The 27,387-nt window shown below is 40.6% G+C and overlaps 1 protein-coding gene across 4 annotated transcripts in view; it reads right to left on the bottom strand.

Moving 5' to 3' along the window:
* PSD3 (pleckstrin and Sec7 domain containing 3) overlaps nucleotides 1–27,387 on the bottom strand; it is a 535,098-nt gene that overhangs the window by 210,386 nt on the left and 297,325 nt on the right. For all 4 annotated transcript variants that reach the window (XM_053916640.2, XM_053916638.1, XM_053916639.2 and 1 more), the window contains 4 exons: nucleotides 11,672–11,875; nucleotides 11,504–11,584; nucleotides 9,658–9,770; nucleotides 6,614–6,672 (listed from right to left, as the gene is read on the bottom strand). In XM_053916640.2, the coding sequence (XP_053772615.1) occupies nucleotides 6,614–6,672; nucleotides 9,658–9,770; nucleotides 11,504–11,584; nucleotides 11,672–11,875 (457 nt within the window). The remainder of the gene's footprint in view (nucleotides 1–6,613; nucleotides 6,673–9,657; nucleotides 9,771–11,503; nucleotides 11,585–11,671; nucleotides 11,876–27,387) is intronic.

Here is a 27,387-nt window from a genome sequence, read left to right as displayed (position 1 = left end):
TCCTATTTAAAAGCATTTTGCAGTGATGGTTAGGTTCTCAGGTTCTTAGATTCTGAATTGAATCTTTTTGGGTGTTGAGTTTTTAAGTTTCTTATATATTTTGGATATTAACCCTTACCAGATGTATTATGATTATGTTCTCCCACTCAGTGGGTTGTCTTTTCATTTTGTTGAGAGATTCCTTTGCTGTGCAAAAACTTTCTATTTTGATGTAGACACGTTTTTCTTTTGTTTACTTTGCCTGAGGCGATATTTCAGAAAAAAATATTTCTATGAGAAATATCTGAGATTTTACTGCCTATGTGTTTGAATCAACATTTAAGTCTTTAATACATTTTGAACTAAACTCTACTTGTAACTTGACTGCCTTAGAAGAACAGGCATTCAATTAAGCAATGGAATTAGAGGTGAAAGTTTTCTATCATCTTCTTCATCCTCGCTCCTTCCCCCCAAATGTTTGAAGAACTAAAGGAGAGCAAAACTGACTCAACAGAGTTTCACCTGCTATCCTTTATCTCCTCCTACTAATTAGCTGTCACGTGCAAAACATTTGTGACGGTCAGAAGGAGACAGGGACGTACTAAGTAATGTATAAATTAGATATTCCTAATGAGCACCATTGACTCAGCTGATAAAAGCTATCAGTGTTGTTATTTTCCATCACATATACACCTATTCTAAGAAAAGCAGACTACCAAAAGAAAAGTAAAGAAAGAAAGAGCTACAGAGAGAAGGGAGAGAAGGGAGAGAGAAAAGAGAGGAGGAAGAGGGAGGTAACACAGGGAGGCAGGAATGGAGGAAGGGAAGAAGGAAAAAAGGCTTCCATTTGGAGGAGTCACAGAAGCCAAGAAAATCCACCAGTGCATGAGGAATTCTGACATGCTTAAATAAAGATTCCTATTTAAAATCGAGGTAGTTGCCAATTTGATAGTACATTATAAAGCTCATTTTTAAATTGAAAAATTTGAAGCCATAACATTTTTCTATTTCCCAGTGGTGGTTAGGATCTCAGGTTATCCCATAAATGCTCATTCTGGCCACAGAAATAGTAACAGTGAACTGAACTCCATGCTTCCCTAGGAAACCCTTAGCAACTCCGAGATCTAGATCTGATGCTTCCGTAAACCATCAGTATCTCTGAGAAGCTCCATGGGGTGAGAGCCTGGAGGAAGCCCCTCTGGCTGGGGAGTCCCAATCAGGTGAGAAGACAGACTTGGACAAGGAGATGGAAAAGAGGACTCCAAGGGAAGGACGCGGCGCTGGCTCAATGAAAATTAAGACCAAGGCTGGAATCGACAACAGGGAGGTAAAGCCCAGAGAGAAAAAGAAATGAATCCCAGGGATGGCTTTAATGGCAGAGGGTATCAAGGAGGTGAATAGCACAGACAGGAAGAGGGATCCACAGAGAAGACAGCTCTGCAGGAGGAAGGGGAGGCAGCAGGCAAAACGCATTTAAGGCAGCTGCCAGTTACAATAACAATAATCACAGATGCAGAGATATCCTGAGGATATTAATTATTTATCAACCTCATGGAGGTCTGCGGTACTTTCAAGGGTGGAACTATAAAATATGAAAAGCAAAAGAATGAAAATCCTTTAATAACAGGATTAAATAACAGGATTCTTCTAATACTCATTTTCCACTTCTGATAATAAACCAAATATTTTACCCATTATTTAAAATTCTAGGCTCCTAGAGAATCTAAAAATAAACTCTCAATCATCAATGCAGTTTGCAGATTTAAAATAATGAATTCCTATGACCTATCTCAGACTGAACTGTGCATATCTTTTAACATTGTTCTGTTACAAAACCTACAAAAAAAAGTCATTCCTTGACTTTGTCCCCTCCTCCTGCCACAAGAATGATGTACTAGCCTTGGTTTTACCCTCATCCAACCTATAACCCAAAACACAAAAAGTGCCAGGAAGGTCCTGCCTCCTACATTAAACTCAGAACACTGAGTTTAACAAACACAGGACATTCAGCCTCTCTGAGCATCCCCGAGACAAAGCATCTGCAGGACACCCAGCCTGGGGCAGAGAGAGCCGCCACTCCAGAAAACCCACACTCCGACCCCCTTACATCCATTGCACAGCGTGGGCTGGCTCCTGCCAACACCGAAAAGCAGAGAGTGTCTTCAGATAGAAGAGCTACTAAAAGTCCCAAGCCACAATATTAAAGGGTAGATTTTGTCACAAATCTTGATTAAAAACAACGTCCTGGCTACTGCCTCCGACCATGGCCTGACCTTGGGCAGCCACAGTCTTGTGGGTATCTTTCAATTTTTAGTTGTGAAATTGGCCAATTGACCGCGCGCCTGTCTACCCCACTCTTCAGTGCAACCCAGTTCTATCTCTAAAACTTCCTTCCCTCTCCCTGGTGAGAAATCCCTGCCCGTTGGCCTGACCTGCCACCTGTCTTCCGCCTCCGCAATAATCCTGCCGGGAAGGCTGGAGCGAAGTAGACAGAGCTAGCTGTAGGCAAGAGTGAGTGCATTTGAGGATTAATCCAGAAAAGGATAGGTTTGAATTTATTCTAACGTGACAGATTCTTTTGTTTACATCATTTCTAATACAATACAAATAAAAAGATTTTTAACTCTTTCCTTATTGACAGTTCAAACAAAATTCAATATAACTTAGTTCCATTATAGCAAAAGAAAAACAAACTTTAGAGTTAGTTTGAATAGAAATCTACCTGTGTGTGCAAGCTTAATTTACATATATATTTCACAATGAAGAAGCATTTTAAAAATAAGAGATTACTTACCAAATTAGGCATGTGGCCACAATTATAAAATAGTTATGAAAATAAACCACTTGCAGACAAGTAAAAGCAAGTCAAGACTATTGCTAAGATGATAAATTATTCACATTTTTCAAAAATAGGTACTGGAGGAAATTGCCATTCTTAGTTCCAATGAAAGAATTATAACAGCTGAATGAATTTCTCTCCAAAATATTGTATACACTTCAGATTGGTTTTTTCCTAGCCTTCTTAGTGACGTTTAACTCTGCTCCAATGTATAATGAAAATCTCTCTCCAGTGCTTTTCCACCACAGCACCTCAGCCACTTGCTACCATTTCTTCGGTTAAACCTGACCATGGAGGTCAGCCTAGCCACCGCTACTGGAGATGAGATCTGACTTCCATGAACATGACTCATTCATTTCTGATCCTTACCCAAATGGCAGAGAACTTGAAATGGAGTAGACACACTCTAAGTATTTGTTGAATGAGAGAATAAATTAGAAAAAGAAAGATACAAAGGCATTCAACATGTAACGCTATTAGATATATTAGTATACATTCCACTATTTTATTAGTAAGAAAATTAGCAGGAAGAACAAAAGGCCGATACTAATGCATCATTCCTTTGAGTAAATGAAACCCATGTGAAAGATCCACAAAGAACAGCCCGAGGAAGTTAACCTCCCCAGGTACGCCTCCCCCACCGAAAGCACGAGGACCGTCTCAGCACCTGTAAGAAAGGTCATGCTGGCGTGTCCCTATGATGACACAATGCAGGGAAGAAAGCAAAGTGGCTTATTAGTCCGCCCCCCACCAAGGACCACTATGTCCCTGGAGTAAGTAATGAGAGATGATGGCCTAGGCAGTACAAAACAAGGAGACGGGTGAACAGGACAGAGGTTAGGAATAATGTGCTTTGCATTCTGGGTGATTCATTTTCATGGGGGTCATGCGACTGAGTCAGACGGACACTCTAATAGTAAACCAGGCACTCGTGATGCAAGAGAAGCTACATCCAGAGGGATGGACAGAAACTTACCACCTAGAAGGAAAATTTATTTTTAAAATGAATCCAGGAGAGGAAGTTAAGAGAAACATATTTTCAGATAGTTAGTTCTTATGATAGTTACTATACATTCAACAGACTTGTAACAGTATGCATTATAAATAAGGATTTAAAAACATTGATTAAAAAACCTAAATAGATGATCTGAAGCATACAGAACACATTTATGAAAACATAACTGAGAACTAATAATCGCCCAAAACGAGATTTCGAAGATGGCACAGAGAGATTTACTTGTATTTATAATTTTCTCCCTCTTATATGTAATTCTGCCACTTCAGCCAATTGTTAATTATGTATGATTGGCATAACTCAAGCTAATATTTAAATGTTCATTTAAAGTAACTGTCTCTTATATTGTAGTTGCCAAAAAGAAGTGTGATGCCACCTTTAGTCTCCTTTCAATTCCTAAACAAAGTGGTCTGAAGAGAAAGCTGGAGCACATTGGAGATGTGCGGGTCTGGCCCTGGGGCGCCCACGGTTTGTCCCAGCATCGAGCACTGAGTGACCTGAATAACTAATTAACCTCACACCTTCATTTCCTGCTGTTTCAAGTTATTGTGATTAATAAGATACATGTTTATTTGAAAGTATTATTAAAGCAATCCACTTTTAATATAACAAATCTCCCCAAATCTAGCAACTTCCATAGAATTTCTATTAGATCCTCAACCTTTAAGAAAGAATTGAACTGTTACTGATTTCTTTTCTTCATTACACATTTTCTCAGTCAACAGACACTAAGTGCACAATATTGACGGGTCGATGAGACCTCAAAATATCTGATGTGAGAAAGTTTCCTCACTCTGGGAATTGTTAATGTTACATGTGGTCAGGCCCAGCAGGCCCCAACCTTCTTGGCACCAGGGACCGCTTTCATGGAAGACAATTTTTCCACGGACTGGGGGAGGGGGGGATGGCTTTATAAGCTGCCACCAGATGCGGCCTAATTGCCACTTGCCATTTACTGATAGGGTTTTGATATGAATCTGCAAGTTAATTGATTTATTATGGTCTCTATGTAATCAAACCTCCATGCTAATGATAACCTGCATTTGCATCTGCTCTCCAGCACTAGCATCACTGCCTCAGCTCCACCTCAGATCACCAGGCATTAGATTCTTCTCGTAAGGAGTGTGCGACCCAGATGTCTCACACGTGCAGTTCACTGTAGGGTTCTCACTCCTATGAGAATCTAATAGCAGCGCTGATCTGACAGGAGGTGGAGCTCAGGTGGTAATGTGAGTGATGGGGAGCAGCTGTACATACAGATGAAGCTTAGATAGCTCGCTGGTCCACCGCTCATCTCCTGCTGTGCAGCCCGATTCCTAACCAGGCCATAGACCACTACTGGTCCATGGCCCAGGGGTTGGACACCCCTGTCAAGCCTACTCAAAGTTGTTTCCTTTGGCCGAACGTTAGTTTGAGAAATTGAGTGGGAGGGAAAGAAGGAAACAGAGTTGCAAGTGTTGTCATTAGACAGCAGAAAGCAGGGAAAACTTGCTGCACCGGTAACGAGAACAGAGGTCATGGCAGTCCACTGCCTGGTCACCCCTCCAACAAGTTGGCTATGTATTAGATTCCGACTCTTACTGAAGGCTCGAATGGCCGGAATCCCAGTACTTTCATTTCAACAAGACGTATTACCACTCTATGCCCAGGAACGTCCCCTCGAAGTATCAGGGTATCTACACTTTTAGTCTGGATAACCTCTGCACACGTTACATGTGTCTCCAAGCCACTAAGCTGTTCTAAATCCACCACTTGCAAACTACAAGGGGAACTTCCTGGTGAAGTACTGTGAGATTTGTGAAGACAGTGTTAAAATTATGATTCTATCGCTATATTCTTTATTTTTTGGTGGTAGAAGCCTCCCCCAACCCCAGTCCACCTTCAGGCCCCATACAGTTCCTTTCTGCCTTTCTTAAAGAGGAGCACCGTGGTTCTAAGTAAGGGGATTACACGTCCTCTGGAACAGGAGAACACATTTGGACTAATATTTAAGTTTCAGTTCCTTTAAAGTGATTTTTTAAGTTGTAAGGTAAATCATACAGCAAATCAAGGGATGAAGTTGACTCTTTAATTACAAGAAACTTGATTTTCTCTTCAAAATAAATGAGCTTGGGACGATGAAATAATTATTGTGCTATGTAAGTACACATTGATTTATATTGAACTAAAACACTCTCATTTTCTCTAATATAAAGAGTTTAAGTAAATGGTAAAATTTCACATCTATGAAAGGTGAAAGTTTATACATATATTTATAGATTTAAGTTCATCCTATATTTTAAATAGAAGATGAGACGGTAATTATGTTATTTTGATATTTCAACCAGTAAAACATCAGGTGAGCTGAGTGCAGAAAGTGTAGAAGGGACTGAGTTCTTAAGACTTACTACTGTTTTTAGTGAAAACATACTGAACAGTTTCAGATATGACTTATATCCTCTCTTCCCATCATAAAACATCAACCCTAATAACGAAATGAAAAACAAAACAAAAAATCAGAGTAAAAGCTCTGCCTCTGCCATCTAGTGGAGAAAGAAGGTAGAGAACACACACAGTACAGATACAACTCCAGACATGTGACAATATGGCATTCACTTAAAATGATGCTCTATGTTAGGTGCGAAATAAGTTATTTATTTTTCCGAAGACTTATGTTTACTTACCTGCCATGAAGAGAATGAGGGGAAGGAGGGCAGACAATAAATGTGTATGAACATAAAAGCAAAGACAAGCCCGAGACACTTTGGGTTTCTATGGCCAGTTCACAACCGTGCACTTACATGGCCGTGGAGATCTGTGTTGAGCAGCATCATCGCACAGGTGAGGCAGTGGACTCCGTCTACGGAAAGACAAGGCCAGAGGGCGCTCACTCACTATCTCCTGTTAGACTCCCATTATCATTAAAAGAGCCTACATTAAGAACTTATGAAAGCACAATATTGCAGCTAGGCGCAATTCATCCTATTGGTTTGGGGAGACAGAAATTAGATCAGAATAAATCATTAAAGACCTCAGAGTTGGACTCTGCTGGATAAAGTAAATTATTACCACCTCTTAGGAGGACAGCCTGGGAGTACATATCTACAAACTTTGAGACAATGTCTTTGACATAGCAAATCTACTTCTAGGGCTTTATACTAAGGAACTAAAAACTACACAAAATACAAGGATATTCAAAGAAACATTGCTTATAATAGGAAACAAGTAAATATGACCCCCTCAAAACATAATTCTTTTATGCTTAATTAAAAATGTTGTCCAAGTATACATACAGAAGTGGAAAGGATACATATAGAAGTGTGAATAATTTAATCACAATAAATTATTACATGAAAAACATCTGCACTATGATTCCTTTTAAATATAAATACATCTACACTACTGTGCAAGGTAATATTTAAAAAGATTATTATCTCTGGAAAGTGAAACTTTAATTTTTATTCTTTTATTTATGTCTTCTCAATTTTTTTTAACATAAGACATGAAACTAATAAATTAGTTAATATTGTTACTTGTTTCACTTTCTGGGAGGAGAGTGAATTAGGAAAGAAGCAAAAGTTAAGGAAAGCCACAGTCTGCATCTTCCACAGTTTACTGTTTGGATTCCAGTTCTCTGGCTAAAAACATATAGGCAGGAACAGTTATCTCCTCTTTCTTGCTGTTCTTCTTCTTCTTCTTTTTTTTTTAATGAATCTTACCATTCTTTAAAGAAAACATTTAGACTGAATGGTCCAAGATACTATGAATCAGACAAAAGTGGAATACTGAAATAATCTGTGAGAATTAAGAAATTAAATATTCAGGGGAAAAGAGTTCCTCGAATCAGAAGGATTCACACATATACGGAAACATCACTCTTCTTATTTTATACAAAACAAGAAAAAGCACTGAGTTAAGCTTCTCATTCCCAGGCTTCAGAATTAGTTTGCCTCCGTACTCTCTCTCTGCAGTTCTCAACCCAAGGGCTAGACCACAGCAGCTGCAGACTTGGAAAAGCCTTATTAATTATGCTAACTGTACAGAAAGGCCTGTCCAATTACTGAATTCAAGAATTAAAGACAGCTTATTTTTCAAAAGTGTGCCTTTAAAAATAGTAGGAGATTTCTGTTATTAATGTCTCTTGGTAGATGCTACTAAATGCCTGAAAGTATATTTATTCCAGTTTCAGCTGATTATCACACATTCTAAATATGTTTAAAGCAAATTCCTGAAAGTATATGTTAAACTCAGCAGCCAACTCTCAAGTTTCCTTATCAACAGCTCATTGAATGCACAATCCATATTCTTTATTTCATTCAGGAGTGTCAACATCTTAGATCTGAAGAAGGTTCTAGTAAAAACAGCCCTCTTATATCCCTTGCCTTTGCTACTCAACGTTGACAGTGATAGAGACAGTGAATAAATGGTCTAAACACAGTCCCAGAAAGGAACAGAGAAAGGTAAGTTTCCATCTTACAGATAAGAATGTGGCTTTAATAATCAGACGGTTCCAGCCTGCAGGACAGAGGGGTGGGGGCACTCACTCCACTCTGTATCAAGACCCTGTATTTTTTAGTTAATTGGTAGTACTAAAGCTAAGGGGTCATTACTGTTTCTAGGGCATCTAGTCTCAGTGATTTATTCCAGAGTTCGCCTCTTTATGGAAGATTCTCCAATTGTAAGTAAATGCGCTTAACTTTAAACCCTGAAAATTTTGCTTTATTGTGAGAATTGAAACGGAGAAGAAATCACTCTTCAGAGGGTATATCAATAATTAAAGTTGCTTTTCAAAAACAGCCAAAGAACTTATATGCATGACCCACGGACATGAACAAAGGTGGGGGACTGTCTAAGGGAGTGGGGGGTGCTGGTGGGAGGGGCAAACAGGGAAAAATTGGGACAACTGTAACAGCATAATCAAAATATATTTTAAAAATTAAAAAATAAAAATAGTACAATAAACATAAACTCATGGTTCATTAAAATCATAAGCCAAAGTCAGTGGTCAGTGTTGTTTTGATGAATATCAAACAAAAGCACCAGACAACCATAAACTCCAGTGAGATCTGTAAGTATTTCCAAAAGTAACCCGAAACTGAGCACACACGCACTTCATCAAGAAATTTAGAGATCTGATGTTTAGGAAAAGAAAATAGGAAAACTGGAATTTCGTTTATTACAATCCATTTTGCACATAAAATCTCCGAGTGACAAAGTGTAAGCAATGTGAAGAATACCGTGGAATGGAAAGTAGAGAAAAATAACTGAAAGGGGAGTAAAGAATATCAGGCATGATAAATATGCTGTTTAAAGAAGATGGGACGGCACGAGAAATGCTCACAATGAAAGGGAAAGACAGTAGGAAACACCTCTAACGATGACAGTCCGACCGGACATTAAATAAATATTGGACTGATAGACTACAAAGGAGTAAACCTGACTATTTATAATAGTTATCTCTAGATAGAAATATTTACATTATTTTAATTTTCTTTTGTATAATTTTCTGTATTTTCCACCAAAATGTAATTTTCGTAATGAGAAAAATAACCCTTATTACAAAAAAGAAATTCAAGCCCTGGCTGGTGTGGCTCAGTGGGCTGGAGCATGGCCCCGTAAACTGAAATTCATGGCTCAATTCCCGGTCAGGGCACAAGCCTCCTGGGTTGTGGGTTTGGTCCCAGTTGAGATGCATACGAGAGGCAACCAATCAATGTTTCTCTCTCACATTGATGTTCCGTGCTCGTGTGCTCTCCCCCCTTCTCCCACCTTCCCCTTCTCCCTACAATCAGTAAGGGTGTCTTTATTGAGGATTAAAAAAAATCAAGCACTTCCATCAGATTACCTTGTGAAGCAATGGTCTCCGGGTTACAGTGAAAGTATCTACTGGAGAAGTGTATTAAAACTCTCTCTCGTTCTTGAGTCTCTCCCACAAGAGAAAACGCTTTAAAGAAATACCTAAAAAAAGAATGAGGGGGAAAAAAGTAAAATTTTAGAAAATGTTACCATACTCTTTATGTATGACAGTTAAAGTTAATTCATAGAGACATAATAAATATTTTATTTATGTCTATATGAATGAGTATTTTACACAAAGTAAAATATTCTGCAGTTACTTAAAAAAAAAATCACTTACTACATGGCCATTCAGTATAAATTTGTACTGACATTTAAATTCTCCTAAAGGTTCGGGTAAAAGATGACAGGGCTGTAACACCAAGGAGAGCCTAGGAAAGGTAGGTGACCTCCCCCGACAACTAAGCGTCAGGTGGCCAGTTAAGAAGAGCAGCTGGATGAAAACCAAAGCACACCAGACTGACCGCGTGACCATGCAGGCTGCGTCTGACAGCTCCACATGGGTCTCAGTTGTTCCGTCGTTTTGTTACATGACTGCAATCACCACTGACTTAGTGTTAAAATCACAATTTTATCTTGTGTGCAGATTTCTGTTAATTTTACTTTGCCTATATCTCCACATTATTAAATTGTTACATGAGGAGGAAATTGAAAGATGAAACTCAATTTATTCCATAAATTAGGAATAAATCAATTTGTGTATAAAACTTCTTTAACAATAGAAAATATGCCCAGAACCACACACTTTTCTAAATCAGAGTCACTGAGAGTACTGTCTTTTATACATAAATCCAGACGTTCCCCACTGACAAAGTAGATATATTCTCCAAAACACGAGATGGGAAGAAAAAAAAATCATTTAAAATGCTCTAAGAAATTTTATTGAAAGAAATATACAATAAATCTTATTTCTAAGATGAAAATATTGCTGTTTTCCTTATAGTTTGTTAATCTAAGTTACACTGCCCAAATTTTAATTTTTTTCAACTTTTTAAAAATAAAACACATAGGAGAGCAAAACAAAAATACAGAGCTCTCCTCCACCCTCAGCTGCTTTCACTGCAAAACCTGTGAGTACCCTGGGTTCATGCAAAGAGCCACAGAAGAAGCCACTGTGTGCATCACAATCAAACGCCCTCACTTCACCTCCCAGGCCTCGGTCGCTGATTGGTAAAACTAGACAGCTACGCAGACGACCTCAGAATTCCTCCAGGCTCTGACAGGTTATAAACTTCATAAGATTAAATGCTGACGGGGTTTTGCCTTCAGCTGCTCTTAGAAATGCATAGTACGATATGGTGTGAAAAGTGAGGATTAGTGAAGGTGTTTAAGACACCTTCATGTGAACAGGTCAGCAGAAAGTGTTACTGCCTGACCACTTTTGTAGATACTTTCTGCTGCTAATTATGTTGATACTCATTTTTATTCCATTCGTGAGTTAATTCTAAAGTACTGTCTTAAAAGTCTAATTGGTATGGTAAACAAATGCTTAGAAAAAGTATCTAAAATTCTACAGTCTGTAAACTGTCTTTTTAAAAATAATTAATCATTGAAAAAGCCAAATTCCCACAGATTCCATTTCTCCTCAAGACCTCCGCTGCCACCATTCCTTACCACGTCATGCAGACCATGAGTTCCTGGGATTTCCTAACCCCATATGTATTTCCTCACTTTATGGTGCATTTAATATCTTTAGCACAATCTGGGCTAACCTCATAAAGTAACAGGGGGTTTAAAAACCCTAAAAATCAGAGTTTAGCTTCAGCACATTACTTTCTCTTCTTTGGAGAAATCCTATGGAGGCAAAAACGAACATAAGTGATGTCGAATCCTACCTGAGAGACTGATCCAGCGTCATTCCTGTGAAATCAAAAAACTTCAGATATTCTTCTGCAACTAGTTTGCTAAATTCATTGCTGTAAGAAAACAGAATAGACTTGGTTATTAGTATCGGAGCTGATACTAACACAAACACAGACAACTGGCCTCGGGGCAGGACATACTTCTTGCCTAGGTGCTTTGCGACATCCGATCTTTTGAATCTGTCCAGTTGATAAAGGCGTTTGGCCAGCCTTTTGGCAGCTTCTACGTTGCTGCTGGTGCCATTGCTGAGATTCTCTGAGGGCTCCCTTTCCAGAATTTCAGTGTTCCCCATTTCAGAATGAGCCTCTAGCAGGGCTGTTTTCACCCGAGCATGGCTGTGAGAACTGAAAAAGAGGGAAAAAAGAATTGAAAAGATTTTTCTTGTGTGGTAAAAAGGAAAAGAGCTGATGAAATTATCATGATGATGTAGAACCAACTAAACAAAAAATTATTTTAAATGAGATTGTTGTATGCTTAATTATTCATAAAAGTATGTTCAATTACTATATGTGGATGTGCTAATAAAGTGATTGCTTCAACCCTGGATAGCAGTCCTCAAACCTTCTGGTCTCGGGACCTTTACATTTTTAAAAGTGTGGAACGCTCCAAAGACCTTTGTTTACGTGGGTTATATCCACTGATATCCACTCTATTACTAATTAAAATGGGAAAGTTTCAAATATTAACTCATTTAAAAGTAATCCATTCCATGAATATAAGTAACATATTTTATTAAAGATAACTATATTTTCCAAAACAATATGAAGTTTAGTGAGACAAGCAACCGTGATTGACATTTTTTACAAATTTCTCTAATGGCTGCCTTACTAGAGGACAGCTGGATTCCCATAACCACTTCAATATTTAATTTGTAAAAATCTATTGTTTTGGTTAAAAAAGATTAAGAAAATCCAGCATCACAGAGATATTTAGTTAACTTTAATTTCCTTTTCAGAGAATTATTCTATTCTGATTATGACATCAAAATAAAACACGTGGTAATTTCTTAAAGGTTGGTTGCAATACGGACTCTAAAATTGCATCAACGAACTTTTTGTACTCATATTAAAATCTGTCTTACATTTTGAATGAATCTTTTACCCAGGCATGATTCTGTGCCATGCAATGGTCATTTGAAAAACAGCTTGACACATTTCAGTACGCTATATTTAAAAAATCACACTCATTAATGTCACCACTAATATCTTCAGAAAAGTCTGAGAACTGGGAAGCTCTCAAACTCTTGGTACAGATATAATTTTTCCAAACTTCTGATTTTTGATAGGAAGCTCACATTTTAACATTAACAACAGAAATTGTCAGTTGTTTTCCTTAAAGTAACAGGCTCACTCTATTAATTTCTGAGAGAATGTCTGCCACTAACCACAGTTTTCCAGTCATACTTTGAAGGAAAAGTAGCATTCCATGAAAAAAGGTAGGAGTGTTTTCCAGCTCACAAACCTGGTTACACACAAGTGCTTTTCCTGAGGCAACCACCAGGAGCAGAGGTGGTTTATGCATATTTTCATCACGTGAGAAATTAAAAAGGCATGTAGTCAAGGGCATAGAAATGTAATTAGTTTGCACTGCTTTATCAAGGCCATTGTCTTCATTTCAAGTGCAGGGCAGTACAGTGCAACACAGTAACAACTAGAACAGTCTGGTGCCGCTCCCTTGATTTGTGCTAAGATCCCCCACTGTGCCCCCATTCTTTTACACCATCAGTGCAAATATCAGCACAGAGAAACAGGAAAATAATGCTGTCCTGTTATAAAATAATCCTGACCTCACGAGCGTACTGAAAGGGTCTCGGGAAGCCCTCAGACCGCACTGTGAGGCCTCTGGTCCAGAAAGGGGTCACACACTGCAGCCTGTGGCTGGCTGTGCAGTGCTCCATCACACACTTAAGCACCAGAACCAATGAGAGCACAGTGATTTCCAAGTCTTCACTTTAACTCGGTTACAAAACAAAACTGTTCATGATAAACTGCCGTGCGTGAGTAGCCTTCCAGCACACGCACCACAGAGTCCAGACAGTCAGAATGCTTCTGTCCTGGACCCGACAGTAAATGTTTCGGACTTGGCAGGCCACAGAAGGCTGCTGCTGCACATGCTTCTTTGCTTCTGTTCTGCTTTTGTTTTTTTTTTACATTTAAAAACATAAAATCCACTCCAGGCCAGGCTGAATGGGGCCCCCAGGCTAGGCTGAGTGTCCTTGCTCTATCCCTTACTTCCTTGACTCGGCCTGAACTGTAAGTACAGTGACCATTCACTGTCTAACCAGGGCACTCTGAAGAGGGAACAGGGATGATCAAATCATTAAATATGTAATCATAATTGTTACAAGTAAAATAAAAAAGCATTACCAATAAGAAAAAATTAGTTGTGAATTCATTCTGTAATAAATAATAAAAATCATTTTAGCAAAAATGAGTATTTTAAAAACTGCTCAATCTCTATTTTGTCACTTACTCCATCTAAATTACAATTTTCCATTTTCTACTCATCCACCAGCTAAGTGTTAGCCTGGCAGCTTCACCATCACCCAATGCAGGTGGGCTACCGCACAACCAGCTGGTGATCCCCGGGACTCCTGGGGGCTGCCGAGCCCCAGACTTCCCACTGCTCCCTGACCTGAGTTGTTAACTGTCCCCAGTGCCCTCCCCTAGCTCCCAGTATCAGCAAGTACTCCACCTGTCCCTGAAAGGAGGCTGTCAGGAGGGGAAAAGGAAAGGTTACCCCACATTGTCTTTGAGACTCATCAACTATGTGAAAATTCCGCTCAATGCACGTGTCAACTCACACCTTCCAGGACAGACTGCAGACACGTGAAAATACAAACCCCGCTTGACTTATTTTACTGCAACTATTAATGATATTACTTCATTCTCTCTTTTTTATTGTTGGCACTTATTACAGATGTCCTCCACTTCCCCCTCTCTACCCCTTTCCTCCCCCAGCCGCCCCCCACCCGTCTTTCCCACATTGCTATCTGTGTCCGTAGGGAATACAAAGTCAAAGTCAAAATCAAATGCTGAAGTGTAGTCACTTCCAGTACAACAGACAACCTGGAAATGACCCAGGGAAACCAGGATGTTTGGTAACCCTCCTTAAACAGCCAGCCACCTTAAACAACTTTCCAGCAGAAACACAGCAGAATTCCAATCACAATACTTTGCTTCGTCGTGATGAAATTTTCACACAAATAACATTCAAATAGTTTTTCATCCTAAACCTTCCTTTACAGAGTTCACATAACCAGCCAGTTTTGTGAAATTTATCCTATTGGAAAACTGAGTAATTATTATATGTGGCAAATCTATAATAAGTAAACGCATATAAGAAATTTCTTTTAAAGGCAACTCAACTTTGTGTTTTCTCACGTAAGCAACACAAATGTAAAATATTTACTCCAATAACTGGTTTAGTTAAATCAAATAATGTTTATAAATTAAAAAAAAATCCCTGGAGTTGTGTTCCCATGCATTCTTACTCTGTAGATTAGCTATCATGCCAAAAAAAAAAAAAAGGCCAAGAAAGGATTTTCTTCTCAGTTAAACTAGTACTTATTGTTCACTTCTCAGGTCAGATTCATACACTTAATTACTCCAGGCAAACATATAATTATACCATATACATTGTACTGCAAAGATTTTATTCAAATACAGGAGACTTACCCTAATGAGTGTGTATTTTTTAAATGTAGTGGCCCAAATCGTTCCTATTGTTCAGGTTTCCCCCTCCTCACATCTGCCTCCTCTTTCTACTATCTTGCCCAGCCCAGTCTATTTCTTCTTTTCCTCACATACACCAGAAGGAGGTAATAATAAACCCTATAGACACCAGACTTCTCAGGATTCCCAGTAAAAAAGAAAATTAGGAATAAAGTGAGGTTAAATATCTCCATTCCTAGACGGCTTCATTCTGTCCTATTTCACAATCTATGAGATTCCTTGAATAAGAACAGAGGTTGTTCCTTTTACATCAGAAAGTCTGTGAAATACGGCAATGCAAACTCACCAGCAATCAGACAGACACCAGGACAAGCTCATCATGGAGCCCAGGGCGCGCCTGGGCCATCCTTCCTCTCCTAAGCCCCTTCCCAGTACCCATTCGCCCCACATCTCCGGTGGCTGCTGGTCTTCTAGGGATTCCAAAGAACCGGCTCCCAGTGAGGTCACATTACTATGACCTCACATTCTCAGCAGAGTGCTTATTGTTGGGGTTTTGTAATGTTTTTACACTACAATAACAGCCTCAACAACAGCGGGAGCCAGAACACAGGGGCCACTGTACAGCATGAGCATAACCAACAACGGCACCCAGCCCCGTTCACAGCTGACCCAGCAACGTGGATGACCCCTCCTAGCAAGGAAGGCGCCCCGTTTTGTGTCCTGGAATACACAGGACACTGTCTATCCGGTCTGCTGAATATGAGATGCTTTCAATGGTTTGAATTTTCCCTTTTCTCTAGTTCCATTTTTCTTCTTAACAGTCTCATAAGGTGAAATCCCTTAAATGTAGAAAACACTTCCCAAAAGACTGTCCCTGTTCTATCGAACGCCTCACCGGGGCCTGTATCTCAAACCTCCACATGAATGTGGTTAACACTTCCATTAAAAAAAATCACTGAGTCTGACCACCAGGCCTTTTCATGGCCCTTTTCTAAAAATCACACTAGGATTACCGGAGTTTCCAAATAAAAATAACAGGACACCCAGTTAAATCTGAATTTCAGATTAACAAAAAAAGTGTTTAGTATATTCCAAATGTTGCCTGGGCATACTTAACACTAAAAAATTATTCCTTGTTTATCTAGAAATTCAAATTTAGCTGGGCATCCTGTATTTTTTCTGGTAACACTGTCTCCTGAAATGTTTGTTCTGAACTTTATTTGGAGAATTCCAATAATGGGGTCCCCTGACTGTGAACTGGGGGTGCGTTTCTAATCATGCTACCTTCTGGGTTTGTTTTGACTTGCTTCTGTGATTAAATTTTATTCCTACTGTTTTTCTGTAGTTTTAGCAAGAGCTTCTCTCAGTTGCCTAGGACCCACTGTTTTTTCTCTAAATACACAAGGAAACCCCTCTTTTCTCTGTGTGCTCACCCTTTTCCCAGCCTGCACACTGTCATCACACATGTGATAACATGCCTCCTTTACAGAAATCCATACACGATAAAAATGCATATGCCACAATGTGTCACAAAAGCTGCCCCCTACTGCTATTTCAGATTTGTCATCTACCATCGTCCTCACGCTTGGGAAAAACACACAACTATTACTCCTTCACGTGTTGTTCACTTTGCCACTCTTGCTACCCAAACCCAAGAGTTCTGGGGTAACAAAATTCTGCAAGTTCTCACTGATCCTACAAGGTCAAGTGAAATAGCTACTTTTCTAAGAACCATACCCCAACTCTCATCCCATTGCCGCTGCATTTTCAGAGCACAAAACATATACTTTCATTATAGCTCTCCCTTTTACAAATCTCGTCTCGCATCTACCACTATCTTGAATTTCATTGTGTATCCATGTCATTAGAGTAGATTGAAGCTATTCAATCAATATCTGTCAAAAGAATGCAAGAACTGAGCCATGAGCTGCCTCCACGTCCCCTCTGTCCTCTGCTCTGCTATCAGTGACACGCAGCACAAACTTTCTGACTCATTATAACTACCCCTGGGAAAGTTCTACAGTGACCAACTTCAGCAGAGGGTACGAGATATATCGTCTTATTTCATATGTAATTTAAATTTTGAAAAAAAAATCTTTAAATTTTAATTAAATTGTGCTGCTAAAACTAGAAGCTCCTCCTGCATTTCTAAAATTTCCCCTGGGACCACTTCTGGGAATTTATCCAAAGAAATCTAAAATACAACCAAATTCAAAAGAACATAAGCACCCCTATGTTCATTGCAGTGTTGTTTACAATCGCCAAGATATGGAAGCAGCCTGAGTGTCCATCAGTGGATAAGTGGATAAAACAACTGTGGGACATTTACACAATGGAATACTACTCGGCTGTAAAAAAGAAGAAAATTTCACTCTTTGTGACAGCATAGATGGATATGAAGAACATTACATTAAGGGAAATAAACCAGTCAGAGAAAGACAAATATCATGTGGTTTAACTCGAAGGTGGAATCTAATGAACAAACTGAACTGACAAGCAAAACAGAGAGACTCACAGATAGAGAGCAGGCTGAGAGCTCGGAGGGGGAGTGGTTAGGGGTGGAAGGCTCGAGCAAAAAGGAAAAAGGACTCATGGACATGGACAACAGTGTGGTGATCACAGAAGACAGGGGAGTATAAGGGAGACAAATGGTGATAAAAAATACAATAAAAAATAAATTTAAAAGGAAAAATAAAATATGTCCTGGGCGTTGTGCACGGAGGACAACAACAACCAGCGCCTCGTTCAGTTTTATACACTGGGTATGTAGTAGGGCAAACATAGGTTTACAGGTGAGTATGCAAAACTGAGTTTTTATTCCTGTATCTATTGTTTATTAATTATCGTATTGTTTTCCATACAAACGACTGTAAACTTACTTTTTCTCCACCTGGTGTAAGCTAGGCAAAGGCAATTCAGAGGGATCTGAAGAGTGGGAAGAAGGGACTCCAGCTGCAAGGGGAATAAAAGGACCAGAGGGAGCAACAGGACCCCGTTGTCGTCCTTCAGGCTGAAGGTACAGACACAGAGCCTGAAACCAACAGACCCAGAAAAGCCGGAACAAATGCACAGCGTTCGTGACCAGAGTGCAAGTCAGTCAGGAACAGGTCTCAGTACATCGTGAGACACACTTAAAACCTCAAAGCACAGCTTGTCGCTTAGAAAGGAAATCTCGTTGGCCGTCATCTGTGGCGGGCACCTCTCGGGCACTGCGGAGATGGTACGTCATCTAACCTGGAAGGAAATGCCAGTGAGAAACGACTCAGAACCACCACAGCACCCCCGGTGGTACGGTTCGCCTGACAGCGAGTGACATAATTCGGTCACTACGCGCTAGCCCCGGATGCGTGCTTCCTCGACACTGTCTCATCTGGTCTGCAATCTTACGAAGTGGGTGGTGGCATACCCATTTCACAGGTGGAAGCGGAGGCACAGGGCTGGACACAGACAGTGGGACTCCCGTGCCCAAGTCCTTTACACCTTCTACTACTTTCGTTTTGCTATTGCTGGTCATTTTCTGGTCTGTATTTGCTGACACAACAAATATTAACAAACTCCCTACCATGTGCCGGGCAGTGCTTTAGGTATCTGGAATATTTCAGTGACGAAACAGAACAAGAAAGGAAAACTCTTCTATCTGGGGGAGCTAAAAATAAACCACAAACATAATAAATGGGTATATGATATGCTAGAAGGTGATAATTGCTACAAATAGAACAAAGAAGGGAGAGATCTGAAACCCCAGTTTTGAGATGGGCATACACATATTTTTACATGAAGTGGCCGTGGAAGGTCTGAGCAAACTGAAGGGCAGAGCTGCCGTCGACTCAGATGGGGAAGGTCAAGGTTGGCACAGGTTCTGAGGGGGAAATTCCCATTTTAAACACGTTAACTCTCAGATGACTATTATATATCCCAGTAGACAGGCTGATATGAAGACACGTGAACCTTCCAGAAAAGACACATGCCAGGGCCCCACTCCAGGGAATTCTCACTCTGTTGGCCTGAAGTGGCCTCAGCACTTTTCTTTTCTTTCTTTTTTCCTCACCCGAGGACGTGCTTATCGATTTCAGAGAGTGGGGGGGGGGGGGCGCGGAGAGAGAGAGAAACATGGATGTGAGAGAGAAACATTGATCAGTTACCTCTCCTACATGCCCTGACCAGGGACCAAACCTGCAACCTAGACATGTGCCCTGACTGGGAATCAAACCCGCAACCTTTCAGTTTACCGGACAATGCTTCAACCAACTGAGCCACCCCAGCCAGGGCAGCACTTTTCTCTTTAAGGTCCAAGATGATTCTGATGTGATGTCAGGACGTCGGGCCACCACCGCAACCCATAAGGAACCACTACAGGTCTTTGCTGGGGCTGAGGTAATGAGTCAGGCTTGGACTTTGGTAAATCACTTCTGCTTGTAGCATGGAGGGAAAACGGCAGGGAGACAAAATTGAAAGCAGAGATATCAGCTAGGAATGCTCTCAGAATAGTCTGATCAAGAGTCAAGAATCTGAGTTGAAAGATAGTTCATGCAAATATAAAGGAAAAGCCTGCTCTGAAAGATACTCAGAAAGTAAGATGAAAGAACGTAAGAGCTGGTTTGGGATGTGTGGGGAGCAGCGTTTACAGAGAGGGGAGGCGAACTCTGACTTAGGAGCTGGGTAGAACGTGATGCCCGCCAAGACAACGAGTACAAGAAGAGAGGAGTGTGTAACAGGATGTGTGTGTGCTTCTGGAGAGAAACAGGAGACAGAAGGAGAAAAGACCGAGCTTAGTTCAAAGATGTGGTAGGTGTAAGATGTCCACAGGATACCCAGGCAAGCTATCTGGTGGCCACACCAACCATTCCCTACCTGTGGGAACTCAGTGCAGGAACAGCAGTCACCCCAAATCAGGGGATGAATCACCCGAGAGAAAGGATGCAATACGACCGAGGAACCCTGGAATGCGCCGGCACAAAAGTATGTCTGGCAGTTCAAACATGAACACGACTGCATTACAGCAAGAGTTAGGGCTGTCATTTATTAGTGGGGTTCTACGTGCAAGTGCTCAGTTTGCCAACAATTAACAATTATTAATTTAGAAAATGCTAAAAGCAAGTTCCATCCAGGTAAACTGTCAAGATTCAAACACTGGTTCCACAGTTGCCTACTGTGGAACTTCGGGTCAGTTCCATTCTTCATAAGTATCCGTTCGTTTTCCTATAAAATGGATCTGGCAGACCAACTTCCCAGGCTGTTGTAAGATTAGGTGAGAAGACCCACGAGGATGCCTAGGGCACAGCTCCCATCACTCACCCATTTTCAGCACTACTCCTACCCTGTCTCATTAAGATTCAAATTGCTTGGTTATGTGCACGATCACACGAGATAATTACGTATGACAGTATCTTAGTAAATGTAAATTGCTATTTGTATAGTAAACAAATGTTAGCTAACTCTCAATAGAAATTAATACTGACTTAAATTGTCCCAAGGGAACCCACTTTGACACCCATAGAGAATACATTTTCTCTAGAAGGGATGTCATCTTTCTTATAAATGATTTCAGGGCCTTTAAAAGAGGACCATAAACAAAACCAAATGGTCAAAACTCCTAATAACTGTTTCTCTGTGTAGCACACAGTCCAAAATTCAGTCCTTGCTGATGAAGAATTTTCACAAGTGTCAGCTGGAGGTCGGGCCTCCTCTGCACCCTCTAGCCCTCCGGTGGCTCAGTCCTGCTCTCAGTGTCCAGCAGAGGGCACCTGCGTGCAGGCAGTGGTACAGCAACTGACCGGGCTCACCGAGCGAAGGAAGTGGGCTGCATCTGCCTTAGAAGCGCGGATTTCCGATAAATAAGCAGACTCTTCACTCTTCTAGAGGTTCATACGCCTCTGGACGCATGATCCAGAGGATGCAAGTCTCCACTCTTTTGCTTTTGGGGCGGGGAGGGGCGGGGGGAGGCAGGGTTTGTTTGTTTTTCTATACTAAGCTGCAGCTTTTCTGGGCCAGCTCTCAAATGAGAATGTGATAACTGCAATATTACCAAGTCAACTTCAGCATGACATCATAAAAATTTCAGATGAATCTTTTGCAAAGAAAGTATTCCTAGATGTCCCCTTGCAAAATAAAGAGGAAAATGATGCAAAAACATGTACATGTTCGCTGTTCGCACAGAAGCATCTGTGTGCAAACTGGGATCACTGAATTCCAATTCAGTGGACAAGAAAGGAAGAGTGAATCGTTCGCACGGACTAACTTGTTTTCCTGAAATGCTCTTAAAATGCCAGTGGATATTCTGAGTTCATGTCTCCCATGGGAAACAACTTTTTGGCTGTGCTACTTCACTGCCTTTACATAGTATTAAAAATCTCTAATGACACCGTAACAGTCTCCACCTTGGCAAAAGGAAATAAAGCCGGGGGCAACCGCATGCTGTGTCCTCGTAAATTAATGAGCAGGCAGTCTGAAGCTGGCCGTGCCCTTCAGGGACCATGACCAAGACACACCATCCACACTGCTGGAGACCGAGCGGCTGGGTTTAGACAACACACCCACATCTCTACACAGAAAACTCAGCTTGTCCAGCTCAAGGTATCCCATCCCTTCCTGTTTCTCTAAACTCAAATGATCTCATTTTTAAAAAATCATTTCAATAAAAGTTATTAACAGTCTCAATAAATAAATACATCATAAACATTACCCACCCCCCAAAAAACCCCAAACAAACCAGAAAACTCCCTCCTCTGAAGGAGGAAGACGGTGCCACTGGGGCCAGTGACACAGGAGAAAAGTGAAGGGACTGTCTAAATTGCCAGAGCCCAGTACCTTCCCTCCCAGGCCTTGGTCAAAATGCTCTCACTGTCTAACCTCACACACTTATAAACAAGAACGTTTAATACCCTTAGGCAGAATATTTACTACAACAGAGTGAATCACGTCTATCATTCTAAAGAAAATTTATGAAAAGAAATGTCAAAATTTTAAGTCAGAAACTGCCTGGACTAGCTCGTCTTTGCTTTTTTTCTCTCTGAAGTTCTTACCAACTAAAAAAAGTAAGACAGACAGAGAATAGTCACATACACTTCCTCTACAATAAAAAAATTAATGACAGTGGCTGTTTCTGTGTAATGCTTAAAACACTGTTCCTTAGTGTGTCCCTCCATGGGAGCCCATTCAATGCCGCCATCATTACACAGGAGTCGATCCAAAAGCAACAGATTCCCAAACAGCCGTCTGAACACCCAATGTATGCTTGATTATTAGTTAAGTTATAACTCTCTAAATTTCTCCTGGTTTCTCTTTTTTCATATCATTACCTGACGCTTCAATGATTAGTTTTCTATCACTGATTGGTTGTATATTAAGGAAAGTTCTGACTGAAAAATGGTTTTAAGGTGCCATATTCTGCCCCTTCCTCCTCCCTTAAGGGGGCGGGGGGGGGCGGGGAATGGTCAATTTCAATTTAAAAAATATGAAGTAATGAACTACTTTCAACTGGATCTTAAACCACCTTCTAATTATTTATATCAATGGATGTTCCACACATTTTAGAATGCAATGAATAATTTATGCAAAACTTTCTCTCCTGCGCACATTTTCGCTGAGTTGAATTAGTAGCAGTATATACTCACTGGCCATCGGAAGCTGGGCAGAGAAAGAAAACATGAAGAGAGCGGGCAACAGAAGGAGGTTCAGGATTGGCCAGTGAGGGAACATATGCGCTCTGACCAACCTAACAAGCAATCGATTCTCTACAAATTCGATGACACACGGTTAATGACTATGATTTTAATACTGTACAGTTTGTTAAATAGTCTCCCAAGAGTTGTCCCGTGAATTCCTCTTTCCTGCTGAGCACACGGCTCAAGACGCCAGGCAGGGGTGGAACAGCCTGTCTACCTTGCGAGCAGTGGCCGGAGTGTCCGAAGATGTGCCCTAATTCAACTCGAGTGGGTTTCTTTAGTCCAGCCCTGCTAGGGGTCTCAATGTAGAACTGAATTCTTCTTAATGTAATTTAAAACGTAAGGGATAAGCAAGTAAAAATTAGCTTGTGACACATAAGTACAGTACCCCTGAATGGAACACTACAACCATTCAACAGTGTACTTGTAAACATGAATTTCACTTGATCAAATACCGGCCCTCGCACATCGAGGTACTAAATTAGTATTATCTAGCCAGATGACAGTGGATTGGTTATGCTCTCATCTGTTCTCTCTTCCTGTTCTAACTCTTCCATCTCCTAAAGAGCGAGAGGCTTTATGGATACTTTATGGCTATTATCCAATTTTACTATCCCTATTAGTGCTTTCTGCCCTCGCTCCAGATTCTTACAGATCCCTGTTTTTCACTGTCCTGTACCAGGGCTCTTCCTCACTTCTCTGATGCGCTCGGAACTGCACATCTGCCAGTAGGGCCCCTCTCTGCTGCCACGTTCGCTACACGGCTGTGCAGGCTCACCTTGCAAATACCTTCTGCGGTCTGCACGCCCCCGGCAGCAATTCCTACAGCGGCTGTCGGCATACCCTCTCCACCCTCAGTTTCCCCGAGGTGCTACTTACTGCAGTTAACACTGAAAGCCATTGTCATCTGACACATGGAAGGTTTCTCAGATTCACTTAACAAATTTTGTGTGCAATTTTAAAGAGAAAGAATTAGCTCCCTGACTAGAGTGCACAGAGGTCAGTAGGAAGAAGTCAGGAAGGTAATCCCAAAGGAAATAAAATGCTACCTGTCACTTCCTGCTTTCATCCATTTACCAGGAACCCGCACATCTGGGGACAGATCAAAGGGGCCACCCTCATCTGGGGCTATGGGAATAATGAGGCTCTTTCCCACTCTTTACTGCCTATAATGAATGAAGTAGCAGGAATATCCACACACACTTTGGTTTTAACACATTTTTTAAATGCATCTAGAATGATTACTGTGCTCTACACACTTTAAATTAATCAACTAATCACTTTAACAACCTTGCGACATTTTACACACATGGAGACATTAAGTAACTTTACTGCTAATAAATGGCAAAGCCAGGACTGGACCGCAAGCTGGGCAGTTTTACTTGGAGAGTTCAAGGTCTTCACCAACAGGCTGTGTAGCCTTTCTTCTGTGCCATATTACAGGTTATGCTTCAGGTATGACGCTGGAATAAAGGAACAAAAGTGGCTACTTTTTAAAGGACAGCCATATGACTAAACTAATGAGCTTATAGTATAGTATAGTAATGTAATTAAATATACACAAATGAATTTGCATAAATTCTTTTTGTAATTAGTTCCTAAAGCACATAGTATCCACTGGGCATACTTCTAGGTGCTAGGAGTAAAGCAATGACCATCACAAAGCCTTGTCCTTGTGCAGTTTTACCTTCTAATACAAGGAGACAGACGATACACCAAATGAAGGTCGTAGCCCTCTCTTCCCCCCACTTTCCTTTCACAAGTACTTGCTAAATACCCGTTGTGAGCCACACACTGTTCTAAGTAAATACTAGGTGGACAGAGGGAGGCCTTGCTTTCATGGAGCCACATTCAGACAGTGATAGCAGTTAGCGCCTCACAGATAAACACAGCCCATAAAGGAACAGGAAGGTTGGAGTTGCTATTTTATTCATGCCACTAAGTACATTAACTCCATATATAGTTCATCTTTCTTCTAAAATAAAAAATACATGTCAGAGAACCAAGTTCAGATATTTTAGAAGTTCAGGGAACAAGAACATTCGCTTGCCCACCTTCTCCAAGACCCTGGCACCGCTGAACTCCTATCCTAGCACATATACGCGCTCAAAAATGAGGAATCGACCCAGTCAATCGGCTCTACGAAGTTTTTACTTAAGCTTTATTCTTTAATTTTATTTCTGAAAGGTATTATAAGTTGTATCGCTCTGGTTTTATAAAGCAGTAAGGAAAGGAGACAAGAGGAGGAAGAGAGAGCAATAAAAAGAAAAAATCTAACTAAGCCAATAGCTAGAAAAACACCCAAAAAGACAAAAAAGAAAAACCTACCGATCTGGGACTTCCACTCGGAGGATATACTCCTTCCTTCGGGGTCTGCAGAAAACAGATTGCACTTTGCCACTGTTCTTAAAATCCATTTTCAAATTTCTCCTTCAACTACAGTCAAATCACCAGTCTTTCTTTCACAATCTGAATTCCTATCTGTAGAGCTGGAGCTAATCAAATAAGATGTAAATATACTTTTACATCAATTTCACTAGTCCTATCAAAAGATCTTTACCCCAGTCACTTAAAATAAAAAGAAGACCTATGACACCAGCAAGTAGCAATTATAGCAAAGGTGTGAATTCTCCCCTCCCCTTTATCCACCAGAGGTGCTAAAAGTCCTGTCCTCCTGAACCTCAGGCTGGCATGAGATTCTAAATTCTACAATTTGCTGTAATGCCACCGGCTCCGAGTCACCCAAGAGATGACGTTTCTGCACCTTGTCACAGTGTTGTCACATGCTAGTACTTCACAGCAACCAAAATACTTGCAGAAATAACTCCCATTGATACCATTTAAAAATTGCCAAAGTTTGGGGGAAGCTCATTATTACAAATGAGCACACCACTATGTGCTCTCTCTCCTTGTGTTTACAGGTGATGCTTTATACTGAATACACTCCCAGGCCCATGTCCACAAATGTCCACTAACACTCCTGGGGTAAGGCCTGGAAAGCATTATAAACGTAATGGAAGAAAAAGCGTGAGGCTCTGAGAGACTGACTTTCCCACAGACGCAAAGCTATTTAGATACAAAGCTGGAATTGAACCACGTCTGTCTTCAATCCTAGAGGACTTCCCATAGTAAACAGTTCCCTGCACTAATAGAGACCTCAAATGAAACTGAAAGGCAAAAATTGCTAGAAAAAAAAAAAGTGTCGGTTAGGAGACTCAAACAGACCTAGGCTCAGGTCTCAGCCTCACCAAGTTACATCACTGCTCTTTCTCAGGCTCCTCACCTGAAAATAGTAGCTGTGATGTGCCTGAAAGGGTTACTGTGAAGATTAGATAAAATTAGCAATTCAAAGATATTGATTACTATTAACATTTTTTAAACTACTTAACATTTTACAAAGTTAAAATAGGGAAAAAAATGTTCTCTGACAACTGCCCAGAATAAACCCAGGGTCCATGTACCAATGCCCAAAACGCACACTTCATGGAGGTGTAAAGACACATGCTTGTTCAAAGCAGTGCAAGAGGCCTGTGCAACCGGATTGTGGGGTGCAGAAGAACGGGCTGAGGAGTGTGAATACTCAGGCAAGGGAGCCAAAGAGAGACTTCAAGCAGGTACGAAAAGTGGCCAGAATTCAGAGAAATCACTAGGTGGCATTATGGAAGGTGATGGAATTAAATGGATAGATTAAATGAATTGGAATTTATGAAGTGCTTAAAACAGCCCCTGGACAATAATTAAGTGCTGTCTAGGTGTTTGTTAGGAATGAGAGACTGAAGATAGGGGTCCCATGAGCAAATACTGCCAAAGGTCCAGGTGACAGAGCTGATGAGCAGAATTGAGAGAAAAGTAGTAAAACGAATAGAATGTTAGGGCCCATTACATATAGGAAGTGAACGAACAAGGACTGAGATAGACTCTAGGCTTCTGACTTGGACCACGTAAGGGTGTGGGGTGAATCACAGAGCATTTGGCCAGTCTTTAGCCAAGAAAAGAAATACCAGTCAGGCTGTTTTAGGAAGGGTGTAGACAATGCATTTGATTTTTTATATTGGAAATAAAACCTGATGTTTGTCATACTTAAATCCCTTGGGTCTCATAAGCTCCTGTAATAGTTTATACTTATTTTATTAAAAAAAAAAAAAAAGACTCTGAGAGGTTAACCAGACATTTCCTGAGTTATACAGTTTTAAAGCTGCAGGAAGCTGAACTATATAAGCAAGTCCCCTGGCTCCTTGGTTCAGGGCATTTCCACTTCACAAATTCCTCCAGAGGCAAGACATCACCCTGACACACTAGCTTTCCACTTTCCCCTAGACTAATTGTAGAAAGCAGCCAATATCACCAAAATAATTGACTCCACTCTATAGCTACTGATTTTCCATTGAAGGCTTTGTGATATCTACTTAGTAATGAGAAATGCCAACCACTTAAAATTAATATTAAAGACTCAAGTCTTTACAAGTTACAGCAAAAACCAAGTTACCACATTCAAGCTTCAAGAACAAAAAAGAACTG

The sequence above is a fragment of the Desmodus rotundus genome, chromosome 13 (genome assembly GCF_022682495.2).
Source record: "Desmodus rotundus isolate HL8 chromosome 13, HLdesRot8A.1, whole genome shotgun sequence".
Lineage (NCBI taxonomy): Eukaryota > Metazoa > Chordata > Mammalia > Chiroptera > Phyllostomidae > Desmodus > Desmodus rotundus.
Note: the sequence above shows the minus strand (reverse complement) of the source record. Positions and strands in the feature narration are given on the sequence as shown.